The sequence below is a fragment of the Bos indicus x Bos taurus genome, chromosome 6 (assembly GCF_003369695.1).
Source record: "Bos indicus x Bos taurus breed Angus x Brahman F1 hybrid chromosome 6, Bos_hybrid_MaternalHap_v2.0, whole genome shotgun sequence".
Classification (NCBI taxonomy): Eukaryota; Metazoa; Chordata; class Mammalia; order Artiodactyla; family Bovidae; genus Bos; species Bos indicus x Bos taurus.
This window is the reverse complement of record NC_040081.1, coordinates 104,162,188-104,176,375: the sequence shown is the minus strand read 5'-3', so window position 1 is coordinate 104,176,375 and position 14,188 is coordinate 104,162,188. Positions and strand designations below refer to the sequence as shown.

Below are 14,188 nucleotides of genomic sequence, written 5' to 3'. Positions count from 1 at the left end.
AGTTTATAAATTCGAAACAAATTTGGTAAAAATGTACTGTTTAAAATAGTGATAAACTAAAAGCAGCCTAAATATCAAATAAATTATGGAATAGAATTATTTTTTTAGGTAAGATATTTTTATTCTGTAGTGTTATTTTTAATGGTTATGCAGCTAAATAAATTGGCAGCAAGAACAATATGTATTGACATAGAAAAAATTTCACAATATGTTATTAGGTAAAGGTGGCAAAAAAGTACAAAAAAGATCTTCATGACCCAGATAATCACGATGGTGTGATCACTCACCTAGAGCCAGACATCCTGGAATGTGAAGTCAAGTGGGCCTTAGAAAGCATCACTACAAACAAAGCTAGTGGAGGTGATGGAATTCCAGTTGAGCTATTTCAAATCCTGAAAGATGATGCTGTGAAAGTGCTACACTCAATATGCCAGCAAATTTGGAAACCTCAGCAGTGGCCACAGGACTGGAAAAGGTCAGTTTTCATTCCAATCCCAAAGAAAGGCAATGCCAAAGAATGCTCAAACTACCGTACAATTGCACTCATCTCACACACTAGTCAAGTAATGCTCAAAATTCTCCAAACCAGACTTCAGCAATATGTGAACCGTGAAACTCCAGATGTTCAAGCTGGTTTTGGAAAAGGCAGAGGAACCAGAGATCAAATTGCTGACATCCGCTGGATCATCGAAAAAGCAAGAGAGTTCCAGAAAAACATCTATTTCTGCTTTATTGACTATGCCAAAGCCTTTGACTGTGTGGATCACAATAAACTGTGGAAAATTCTGAAAGAGATGGGAATACCAGACCACCTAATCTGCCTCTTGAGAAAACTGTATGCAGGTCAGGAAGCAACAGTTAGAACTGGACATGGAACAACAGACTGATTCCAAATAGGAAAAGAAGTTCATCAAGGCTGTATATCGTCACCCTGCTTATTTAACTTCTATGCAGAGTACACCATGAGAAATGCTGGGCTGGAAGAAGCACAAGCTGGAATCAAGATTGCCGGGAGAAATATCAATAACCTCAGATATGCAGATGACACCACCCTTATGGCAGAAAGTGAAGAGGAACTAAAAAGCCTCTTGATGAAAGTGAAAGAGGAGAGTGGAAAAGTTGGCTTAAAGCTCAACATTCAGAAAACGAAGATCATGGCATCTGGTCCCATCACTTCATGGGAAATAGATGGGGAAACAGTGGAAACCATGTCAGACTTTTGTTTTGGGGGGCTCCAAAATCACTGCAGATGGTGACTGCAGCCATGAAATTAAAAGACACTTACTCCTTGGAAGGAAAGTTATGACCAACCTAGATAGCATATTCAAAAGCAGAGACATTACTTTGCCACAAAGGTCCGTCTAGTCAAGGTTATGGTTTTTCCATATGTCATGTATGGATGTGAGAGTTGGACTGTGAAGAAAGCTGAGCGCTGAAGAATTGATGCTTTTGAACTGTGGTGTTGGAGAAGACTCTTGAGAGTCCTTTGGACTGCAAGGAGATCCAAGCAGTCCATCCTAAAGGAAATCAGTCCTGGGTGTTCACTGGAAGGACTGATGCTAAAGCTGAAACTCGCCACCTCATGCGAAGAGTTGACTCATTGGAAAAGACTCTGATGCTGGGAGGGATTGGGGGCAGCAGGAGAAGGGGACGACAGAGGATGAGATGGCTGGATGGCATCACCGACTCAATCAGTTTGAGTGAACTCCCAGAGTTGGTGATGGACAGGGAGGCCTGGCGCACTGCGATTCATGGGGTCACAAAGAGTTGGACACGACTCAGCGACTGAACTGAACTGAACTGAAAGAAGGCAAGATAAGACAAAAAAAAAAAAGAGGAGGGGGGGCTAGAAAACAGTATTGTAGAAAAATTCTTTTTTTTTTTTTAATAAGAAAAATGTCTGAAAAAAAATATACTAAAATTAAAACAGTGGTTATTTCTGGCCATAAGTAGTATATGTGAACTTCACTTTCTTTTCTATCCTGTTCAATGAGCATTTACTATTTTTATAGTCAGATTTCAAAATCAGTCAACTTGAAAAACATACCCCACTGATAAAACCCATTACAAGAGTACATAATCACTACTAAATCAAATACGTTTGTGGAAACATACCAAACGAGAACTCTGAAAAACAAATTTTTTTTCTTTTAATCTAGGTGAAAAATTCTAAGTACACAGAAAGTCAGGGAGGAATATCACCAGGTGCTATAAAAAGCATTTAAAAATATATTCTGGGACTTTCAGAAAGAAGAGTACTGATCATGGAAAGATTCTTAACGATAATCTAGTGAAAGTTCCTCATTAAATAAACAAGTAAAGTGGGGGGGAAAAAAAAAGCAAACAAAAAACCAGAAATAGAGGTTAGGTGAGTTCTCCAAGATCAGATAATTAATTATTGGCAAAGTCCCAAAGTATTTATAACTCAAAACTTATGCTTTTTAATTCCTTTCTCAATTTCTCCCAGCCAAGATATGCAGCAACCTGTCATTTCTACTTAGGCTATAAAACAAACGTTGATTTTAACCAGGATTTTCTTATCATGTGTCCAAAAAAGTGAACAGGAATGTGTACAATATTATGAAATGAAAAGACTCTCTTCTCTTGGTTAAACATAGCTTACGAGCTCCGTAAGAAAGTTCTGACAAATAGGCGTATGTTAGACTGTGGCAAGTAGAGGGCAGATTCTAGTATTTATAGACTCTGAGAACCTGAAAGTCAGGAAGAAAAAAGTACTGCTGAGTTTAAAATTACAAGTGTGCGGCAAGCTTTTCATAGCCGAGTTATATGAGTTCATTCAACACATTATACTTTCACTTCTCTGGTTTATTCACTTTCTTTTAGAGGGTTCTGACGGGGCCTCTTCTTACATCAACTTTAAAGTTAATATGTTTAAAACACAGTAAGTTTTTCATAACACAAGCCATAATTAACCACTGTAAACGTCACTGATACTTTGCCACCAGAGGGAGCCCATAAAGATTTCCATGTAACAAGAAACCTCAAACATCAAGTTCGTATGAATTCTAGAATTATATTATTCATGAAACAATCAACATTGTAAAATCACTTAATAATATTATACTTCTGTCCCTCTAAACAGAGAAAAATTAATTGAGATCAGGTATGTAAAGCCCTCAACAGAGTTCCGGACCTATAGAAGTTCAAAAATAATTGACTTTCCAAAATTTGGATCCTTCTGAGTATTAGTTATAGCATTCAAAGTAAATGAACAATCTAGTATTCTGCTTGTACACAAGCTGGTGTGAGCTCCGTTGATACCTGCCCTGAAAATGGTTCTTTCCTTGGTATGTGGACAAATCTCTTTCTCAAGTCTGCAAGACAGAATCAGACCCTGGACAGAAGAACTCATTCCAAAGGTCACCCTGAGAGGACCTGTTTGGGCAGCCCTATCCTAGTAGGTCATACACTGAACTGTTTACCTGCCAACGACAAACTGAGAAGAGAGGGAACTCTTTGACCCTTTCCAGATTTTTCTTGGAATAAAGAAGAAAGTTAACTGACGACTATCCCTGAGAATCAAACTTCTACAATATGTATGTAGAATACATAAGTGATACAATCATTACCACAAAGATGAATTTCTTTCAAGAAGAAAGAGCGCACTATTGAAAACAAGTCTGTATAAGATCCTGGAGTCTAAATGTGAAAGTCGCTCAGTCATGTCCGACTGTTTGCGACTCCATGGACTATACAGTTCATGGAATTCTCCAGTCCAGAATACTGGAGTGGGTAGCCTTTCCCTTCTCCAGGGGATCTTCCCAACCCAGGGATGGAACCCAGGTCTCCCACATTGCAGGCGGATTCTTTACCAGCTGAGCCACCAGGGAAGCCCCTACTGGGCCCTGCTGAATAGCCCCATCTGCAGTCTGGTGCCGTGGACTTGCCTTGTGTCTGCCGCCATAATGAGGCACAGCCCAGTGTTTGCTGGATTTGTGAGGTAATGGCTGGGCACACGTACTAGGTGTCTATTTTAAAGATTCAACCATCTCCACGTTCTAAGTATGACAAAACTAGAGGACCCCACTTGGTTCCAGCTATGCTCTCCAATCCAGCTTTTCCAAGAAGCAATGCCACTGGGGAGTCACCCACCACCTGTTGTCTCAATGGGCTTCCCTGGTGGCTCAGCAGTAAAGAATCCACCTGTAATGCGGGGGACCTGGGTCCCTAGGTCAGGAAGATCCCCTGGAGAAGGGAACAGCAGTCCACTCCAGTATTCTTGCCTGGAGAATTCCATGGACAGAGAAGCCCGGCGGGCTACAGTCCATGGGGTCACAAAGAGTCGGACATGAGTGAGCGACTAACACTTTCACTGTTGTCTCAATAAAACTTCCGTCCTCTGGGCTCCGTGGATCTATTCCCCACTGTTTAGAACTGAGAAAGTAAAGCCATGAGTAACTGGCATCCGACTCTAACCTTGAAGAAAACGTTGTTGTATCTATCACCATGAAACTTTCCAACTAGAAAGCTGGGAATTGTTCTACCTCTTCTTTCTAACCCCACCAACGGCTACATTTTTAAAAGAGCCACTTTCTAGATATCTCCTTCATCCAGTCATTACTCCATCCACTAGCTCATCAGCTCTCACCTGAATCACGGCAACAGCCTGCTAATGAGTTTTTCACTCCAAACCCATCTGCAATATTGCTGATCATCTTAAAATACAAATATGAACTCTCCTGCCTCTGCTCACACCGCTTAGAGCATAAAGTCCAAATTCCTCAGCATTGCTGACGATGCTGTTGCCCAAGGTCTAGCCAACGTTCTATCTGTCACTATAGCACAAAAGCATCCATAGCCTAAAATGAATATGATTGCATTCCACTGAAACCTCATTTATAAAAACTGGCTGCGGCTGGATGTGGCCTGTGGCCCTAAGCTGGTCGACCTCTGCTCTAACCTCATCCAGCACAGCCTCTTCTCCTGCCTCCCCGCCCCTCTTCCAGGCCCCCCAGGAACGGGCTCCAGTCGCACCAGCATTGCCCTTGCTCCCCCTAGTCACCCTGCTCTTGAACACCAGCGCCCTCACTCACAGCCCCTCCTCTGCCAGGAAGGTGATTTAATCCCCTTCCTTTGTCTGGTAGAATGGTTCTTGTCCTTCAAAGTCTGGTTTGTTTTTCCACTGATTCTCCCTCAAGGAGCTTTAGTTACCCTTCATCTGTATTTCCTCAGAGAAGGCAATGGCACCTCACTCCAGTACTCTTGCCTGGAAAATCCCATGGATGGAGGAACCTGGTAGGCTGCAGTCCTTGAGGTCACTAAGAGTAGGGCATGACTGAGCGACTGCACTTTCCCTTTTCACTTTCATGCATTGGAGAAGGAAATGGCAACCCACTCCAGTGTTCTTGCCTGGAGAATCCCAGGGACAGGGGAGCCTAGTGGGCTGCCGTCTATGGGGTCACACAGAGTCAGATGTGACTGAAGTGACTTAGCAGCAGCAGCAGCATCTGTATTTCCTAAAAGCCAGGACATAGATGTCATAACTTTTTAATGTCCTCACAATGACTGACACGTATCAGGAGTCCAATGATTACAGGAGATGGAATAAACCAATTAGTATTGAATAAATGTAATTTCAAAAGCTACAGTCTTCATAAGCGCTGGAAAAATTCATAAGTGCAGTCCCCACAAAGGATTCACTATTTATATCATAGAAAGTTTCTGGCACTGAGTCCCGCTTAGTTTACACTTGGTTATTAAGATCCATAAAAACACCGCATCATGAAGTTAAAAGAGGCCCTGAAGAACACTAACACAGTGAGACTGTGTCTCTCTGAGCCCTACAGGTGATTCCAAAGAGGATCCTCAAGGAGAAGGGGGGGACGGTGGAGAGGCAGCTGACTAATTAACTTCTCTTTTCCCAGCCCTCTCATCCCAGCCTTAGACAAAACAGCTCTTTAAATCAGTTGCAAAAGGAATTCTGCATTAATTTTTAAAAAGTCTATGTGATTTAACAGACTACATTGTATTTGGAGCCTGCCTCCTAAATCTACACTGTTTCCTGATCTATTCCTGTCCTGTGAGGCCCTATCTCAAGCTTCTCACTGACTGTAGCACCTGTTGCCTGATACTGCTTCTTTGAACCATGCTCTCCTCAACTGACACTCTATTTACGTAGAACCATATTCAATCCTTGAATAAAGTCTATTTCCAGCTACTCTGGATAATAATAAGAATACTCTGGATAATAATCCTATTCCCAGATTCACTTATGGCTCCAAAGACTGGCACACAAGGTCAACACTACATCTCAGAAGAAAACTGAGAAGGCCCTGGGGTATCAATGTTTGGTGTTACACTTCCACTTCCACTTGAGTTGTTGTGGTATTTATGTGTCCGCTTCTCCATTTGACTATAAACTCCCTGAGGTAGGAACTAAATCTTAATAATAAAAGCTACTATTTATTCAATGTTTACTCCAGACACTGGATTAAGTGTATGTGTGTGCACATCAGTCACTCAGTAATATCCGACTCTTTGAAACCCCATGGACTGTGGCCCACCAGGCTTCTCTGTCCACAGTATTTCCCAGGTAAGAATACTGAAGTGGGTTGCTGTTTCCTCCTTCAGGGGATCTTCCCAACCCAGAGAGGGAACCGGAGTCTCCTGCATTGCAGGCAGATTCTTTACCATCTGAGCCACAAGGGAAGCCCTAAGTGTGTATATACATGCTATATAATATTAAGGAATCATGTTAGGCTCACACATTTTCTGGAATTGGAAGGAGCCTTAGACAGAGATCAACCAGCTCCAAAATTCAAAGCAAAGTGACACAGTAAATAACATTCATTCATTAATTCAAGAAACATTTACTGAGAACCTATCTTGCACTGCTCTAAAACTTAAGGAGTCTTTGTTTTCATGAAGTATATGTTCCAGTGGATAAACAGGTCGATGGATACACGGTATGTTAAATAATAGGAATAAAGCAGAGTAAAGGAGAGAAAAAGGATGCTATTTCACACAGGGCAGTGGAGGGAGGGATCACTGAGGCAACACATGAGCAGAGGCCTAACGACCAATCACGTGGCATCTGGGAGAGAAGCGCTCCAGGTCGAGGGCACGCACAAAGGTCCTGAGGTGGGGATGTGCCTGGAGGCTGTGAGGAAAGCAAGGCAGTCAGGGCAGCTGGTGCAGGGTAAAAGGAGAGGCGCTCGGGACGGTAGCGGGGAGCAGACCATTTGCCTTTGGGCTGCTGTAAGAAGTCTGATTTGAAGTCAGGAACTCAAGATAATGCACTCCTACAAAAATAAAAAATAAGTGACACTTGGCTTTCACAAAAGCAATGTATAATGAACAAAGAAAAACTCACGGGCATGCTTAATCTGAAAACAGAATTCCCAAAAAATACTCAGAGCCGATGTTTATCTTAAGTTATCTCTGCTTTATAAGAAATTGCTACAGTCATGGGCTAAGCTGTCAGTTTTACCAAGGTGGACATTGAGGCGCAGAAAGACTAGGCTGTCTGCCCCTCGTGGCTGAATGTGGGCCAGGACACAGGTCTCCTGACGTCCTGTAGGCTGGCTCCTGCTGTTCGTGCACACTTGGTTTGGCTGCTTAGAGGTGTCTTGTTTTACTGCATGTTGCTTCCCCTGGCCTCTGTAATTTTTATAAATTAATAAGAGAATTAAAGAGCTGCCCCCTAGGAGGCACCTCAGGACACATTCCCGCATGAAGCCTGTCATTACAAACTCCCACAATTCTAGTGTTTTTCTTCCCCACGGAGCTGAAGACCAGACACGTAACGTGAAAGCAGGTCAGGCACTGTGCTAGGGACCAGAAAGAACATCTGCGTTGGTTTTGCCTGCCCAGTATCCCTTATTCCCTGATTTTTAGACACAGTACTCCCTTTTCCAAGGTTCTGGTGGGGCAGCCATCACAGCATTCAACCCATCTATTGGCCAAGCCATAAGGAGGGCTTCCCTGATGGCTCGGACGCTAAAGAATCTGCCTGCAATGCAGGAGACCTGGGTTCATTCCCTGGGTCGGCAAGATCCCCTGGAGAAGGGAATGGCAACCCACTCCAGTATTCTTGCTTGAAGAATCCCGTGGACAGAGGAGCCTGGTAGCCTACAGTCCATGGGGGTCACAAAGAGTCAGACACGACTGAATGACTTCCTAACGAGGGCTCAGGACCCAAGCAGAACCAACTAGAGCCCCTTTCTGGAGTTTTATGGATAAGAGCTAAAGAAAGAAGCTCCTTCCTATGTTTCCCAGGTAGATAAGCCAAAACTTTTCTATTTTCCTCGGGTTGGTTTACACAGTGCTGGGTACTCAGTTGCTCAGTCATGTCTGACTCTTAGCGCAACCCCATGGACTGTAGCCCACCAGGCTCCTCTGTCCCTGGGATTTTCCAGGCAAGAATGCTGGAGTGGGTTGCCATTTCCTCCTCCAGGTAGTTTACACGAGGTCACCCTTACGTGCAACCAGAACAAGTCACACTCATGCAAGCACTTGCACACCTTTTCTCATTTCATCTGCATAACCACCTTATCAAGTTGCTATGATTCGCTCTATTTTAGAAGTGAGGAAATTGAGGTCAAATAACTTTCCCAAGGCCTTGCGGTAAATAAGAGGCATTCAAATTCAGGACTTTCTGATCCAAATCTTATTCAGTATCCAGTTATGAATTCAGTATTAATTCAGGAAGAAGAAACTCAGCTAAGGAATTTTGGGTTTAAAATTAGAGTGGAAATGCATGTATGGGATGGGAAATAAACAACATTCAACTGGGGTTAAAGGACCTGGCTTCTTCCTCTGGCCCTGCCCTTTGACCTCATTAATTATTACTCTGGGCAAGGCATTTTACTTACCTGAGTATTAGTTTGCTCATCTACAAAATGAGAAGCCTGAACAACACAAACTTCAGGTCCTTTTAAGTACTAAAGAGAAAAAAAGCCCATGGTTCTGCTTTAGGCATACAGATTCTGTTTTTACTATTAATATATATTAGATAGGATGTCAGTAAATTTCAACTTGAATGTCAGATCCAACAACTGGTAACAGCTGCCTGGGGCAGTGTTGCACGGGATTCTGAGCAAAAGGGATCTGCTGGGAAATTAACACGAGCTTCCACGGTCCCAGGGATGGGGAGAGAGAGTAAGAGCTGTCCACTTGCCACACATTTGCTATGGTGGAGAGACAGGAAAGCTGCTGTCTCCTCTAGTGATGCTATCAGCACCTGCACAGGATTTTCAGACTCCTTTATGAACTGACTTGGTTTCCCTTTGCAAGAAAGAATGAAAGTACATGACAGGTAAGTGGTGTAAGGAATAAAGTTTCACGACACTGATGAAAATACGTCTAAACAGTCTACCTGGCAACAGGGTAGGGGGTGAAGAGGAACAATAATAATCATTATAGCTCTTTACAATATGTACAAGGTCTCATAAGATCCTAATAATTAGCTTACCGGTTAAGTAAGGTATTATCATGCCCACTTTATACAAAGGGGATGTGAGACACAGATACAGGACTTGCCTGGGTCACCCACTTCTAAATAGCAGACTGGAATCCAGTTCTTCTAAATTCAAGACCCAGTTTCTACTCCCAATATCCCCATTAATCCCACAGTCCAAATGAGTCAAGCTCCCATTGCCAAGAGCCATAATTATCACTGTTTGGAGCTGTTCAGCTATGAAAAATTCCTCCTCTGAGAATCTGAAATGCCATTACTAATCTGTCATTCAACCAGTAGACACACATTGAGTATAAACAAGTTGAGCATAACGTTATCTAGCTTCACACCTTTGTGCACACGCTTCTCTTAGCCTCAGAGGCCCTTCTCCACCCTGTCTGCACTGGAACCAACTACTTGTCCTACAAGATTTTTTCAGGCATCATCTCCTCTGTAAAGCCTCTCTTGGCCCTGAGGTTTAACTGAACACACTCTGCTTTGTGTCCCACATGACATCTACAAGGCTTTGTGGCATTTCTTTTGGTAATATGTCTGCCCACCATTCCTTTTAAATCACATTATTCTAACACAATGGTGGTCAGAAAGTAGGCACTTAATAGATGCTTTCTGATGGACTGAATATATACATCTGGACCAACTTTCCTTCCAAGGCTTGAATATCCTTTGCCAACTGCCACTCCCTAATTCATGCATACATATATTCATTGAAAACTGTGTCTACAAAGTACCAGACACTGCATGCACTGTGTATCAAACAGAAGTGGATTTACCAAGAAGTTTAAGCCTCAGGGCCCCTCCCTTGCACCTCCTAAAGTTCTGAACCTTTTATTGTAATTTTGGATTTTTATTTCTTAAAGAGGACAGACAGAACTGTATAAGCTTCAAGCTCCACAAAAACGAGATCCATCCTTGGTGGCATGGAGACAAAAGTGAACCTGGCAAACTTTCTCTCTCCCCTTACAGAGTTTCCAGTGTAGCGGGGAAGACAGACCACCATTTGTTCATTCATTCCTTCAACAAACACTTACTAAGCAATGTTACGAGTCAGGCTTTGGGGATTCTGCGGTGAAGTCAACACTGTTCCTGCCCTTAAGGAGCAGGTCACGGCTCTCCTGAACCTAAGTCGGCTGTGTTCAGGAAACAGAAAGGAGTTTAGATGACTGGAATAGAGCATGCTTGTGAAAGAACACCCTAAACTAGCCCGTTCCTAGCCTGAGTCCTGAGTCCATGAGAAGCAAGGAGAAGTGAGAGATCAATTGAAAGCCACCTGCGATCTCAAGGCGGGGCAGGGAAGGGGAAGGCGATGAGACGGGTAAACCAAAGAAGTAATACACCGCGGTCAGTGCTGCGACAGGAAAAGCAGAAAACTATGGGGGAAGCCTCGCCGGCGTTTAGGTCTGCAGAGTGACAGCTAAATCACTACCTCAGGAAGAAGCCCATGAACTTGACAGAATTCCGAGTTCCCAACATGCGTCCCCATTCTTCGACCCATAATGAAGTGACGTTCACTCTGCGAGCCCATGGACTGTAGCCTACCAGGCTCGCTCCTCCGTCCGTGGAATTTTCCAGGCAACAGTACTGGAGTGGGTTGCCATTTTCCTTTCTCCAGGGGATCTTCCCAACTCTGGGATCGAACCTGGGTCCTCCCGCATTGCGGGCAGACGCTTTACCGTCTGAGCACCAGGGAAAACCCAAGACTGTTCGTTTCCCGACAGCCGTCAGCTCTCCGGAACTAACTCTCCCGCCCCCCTCTTCATACCACCTTCCCCAGGCTCTTTGACACACTGCTCTACCAGACACAGTCGGGTTTGGGATCCGCGCCCTCAACTCTCCAGCCCGCCGTTTCCATAGCAACCAGCTCACCACTTCGCGCGCTCGGCTGGAGAAGTCGTCTTTGGGCCTGGGGCTCCGGCGAAACAGCTCGTCGCGGCTGCCCTCCACCCCGCCGCCCACTGCCACTCCCAGTGCTTTGTTGCGCGTCTTCACGGTCTTGACGCTGGCCCTGAACAGCAGTGTGATGTCCACCGCCATGGCGACCCGCGCCCACCGTTGCCCCACCAAGCCGGCCCACGTCAGCAGCCCGCGACCGCGGCGCGACGACCCGGCGGCTGGAGGACCGTTCCGTTGTCCGCACCCTTCCGCCCGACAACAGCGACGCGAGAAAAACAGTTCCGAGCAGAGCGGGGCTGCCGCGGAGAGAGGAGAAAGGTTCCGGCCTTCGGCCGCGGGCGTGGACCGATTTCCTCACCGACGCTCACACCAGCGCCAGTTTCCCCTCCCGGCAAACCTCGGCGGGCTTGGCTGCGCGAGGAAAGGTCCCGGAGTCCCGAGCTCCCCGAGCTCGCTTGCGGCGTTCAGGCCCCGGGAGCTAGGGGATCGAGAAGCTGGATCCCTTCTCGTGGCTCCGGGCATTGCCTGAGCCCGGCCGCGCGGGTTGCCGGGGTAGGAGGCGACTCAGCCTGACCCAGACCTCATCGACCCACCTTGTGCGGGACCGAAGCACATGGATGGTGACCACCTGGGTGCAGTAAGTGGTAGGGCAGATCAGGTGTGCAGGGCACAGAGCTAGAGGCCTTTCTTTTCCAGTCTTCACCCACCTGATCTGTAAAGAGAAGCCAGCACCTTCCTCAGTGTTAGTGTGAAAGTTAAGCGAGATAACACGTGCACGGTTTTGACATTGCTTGAAATAAAAAGGCGGTTACTCCTTGGAAGAAAAGTTATGATCAACCTAGACAGCATATTAAAAAGCAGAGACATTACTTTGCCAACAAATGTCCGTCTAGTCAAGGCTATGGTTTTTCCAGTGGTCATGTATGGCTGTGAGAGCTGGACAATAAAGAAAGCTGAGCGCTGATGAATTGATGCTTTTGGACTGTGGTGTTGGAGAAGATTCTTGAGAGTCCCTTGGACAGCAAGGAGATCCAACCAGTCCATCCTAAAGGAAATCAGTTCTGAATGTTCATTGGAAGGACCGATGCTGAAGCTGAAACTCCAATAACTTTGGCCACCTGATGCAAAGAGTTGACTCATTTGAAAAGACCCTGATGCTTGGAAGGATTGAAGGCGAGAGGAGAAGGGGAGGACAGAGGATGAGACGGTTGGATGGCATCACCAACTCAATGGACATGAGTTTGAGTAAACTCCAGGAGTTGGTGATAGACAGGGAGGCCTGGCGTACTGCAGTCCATGGGATCGCAAACAGTCAGACACGACTGAGCGACTGAACTGAACTGAACTGACTCCTCAAGACCAATGACAGCTAGTTACCTTTATTAATAATAACATTATTTCTATCATTCTTGTTATTAATTACAGTGGGGAAAGCTCTATAGAGAAGCCATCACTCTATAGAGAAGGCATCACTCCATAGAGAAAGCAGATTTGAAGAATGAGTAGGAATTTATGAGTTGGAGACAAAGATGGAAGAGTTTGGCTGGTTTCTGTTCATCCTCATGTATGCTTTTTAAATATACCATCTTAAGTCTTAGTTACTTAAGTTGACTGCACGTTAGCCAATGAGTTCTTTCTACAGTTTGGTTCAAGGTTCAGATTTAATTCAAGGACTCTTTGGTTTCATCGTTTGTTTTCTTTTTGAGAGGATGTGCAACTAGAATATGTATTAAAATGTGGTTGCCATAGTGGTAGGCAAAATAAAAATTATTTTCATCAGTTCAGTCGCTCAGTCGTGTCCGACTCTTCGCGACCCCATGAATCGCAGCACGCCAGGCCTCCCTGTCCATCACCAGCTCCCGGAGTTCACTCACACTCACGTCCATCGAGTCAGTGATGCCATCCAACCATCTCATCCTCTGTCGTCCCCTTCTCCTCCTGCCCCCAATCCCTCCCAGCATCAGAGTCTTTTCCAATGAGTCAACTCTTCGCATGAAGTGGCCAAAGTATTGGAGTTTCAGTTTTAGCATCAGTCCTTCCAAAGAACACCCAGAACTGATCTTTAGAATGGACTGGTTGGATCTCCTTGCAGTCCAAGGGACTCTCAAGAGTCTTCTCCAACACACAGTTCAAAAACATCAATTCTTCGGCGCTCAGCTTTCTTCACAGTCCAACTCTCACATCCATACATTTGTCTTTTAGTTCTTTGTCTTGCATGAACTGTGCACAATTGGGTTTCCTGGAGGCTGGGTGGCTTGTGATGTTGCAAAACACTGTGCAAAACAGCTGTCTTCTATTAAGCCAAACTTTAAAAGAGATTTGCAAAAATATAAAACAATTCTCACTAAGTTGTTTTGGTAATATATTTGTTTCACCAAAAAAAAAAAACCAAAAAAAACCAAATGCCGCTTGTATTAAGATGTATGCATCCTTTGTTTTTAACTGAATGAATATTTGAAAGTTTTGTTTTCATTTCTAATATGGTAGGTATCTATAGCTAAAACCCACATCGACACAAATAGTTTTAGAGCCCTTAGGAATTTTTTAAGAGTGTGAAACATTGCTGAGACCAAAAATTTAAGGCCCTCTGTGTTAAATAAGTTTATCGCAAATAGATGTCAAGAAAGTACATAAGTACCTAAAAGGAAGAGGGAAAATAGTATTTGAAACCCAAACTGTAGCCACTTCAGCCCTCCTGTATGATGAAAATAAATTTTCATATGGCTTTCTTCTACCAACAGAGTAAGGGAGAGAAATTGAGAAAGAAATTACAAAATCTCTACCAATGATTCCGTCTCACAGAAATCGCCCCTTGTTGTATTGAGACACTGAGTCTCTGGCTTCTGTGAAGGTAAGCCT

General features: G+C 44.4%; 1 protein-coding gene across 1 annotated transcript in view; it reads right to left on the bottom strand.

Annotated features, from left to right (window-relative positions):
- Window positions 1-11,566, bottom strand: part of STX18 (syntaxin 18) — a 118,534-nt gene extending 106,968 nt beyond the window's left edge. The window contains exon 1 of the mRNA XM_027545019.1: window positions 11,303-11,566. Coding sequence (XP_027400820.1) covers window positions 11,303-11,470 — 168 coding nt within the window. The 5' untranslated portion in view covers window positions 11,471-11,566. The remainder of the gene's footprint in view (window positions 1-11,302) is intronic.
- Between the last annotated feature and the right edge of the window lie 2,622 nt (window positions 11,567-14,188).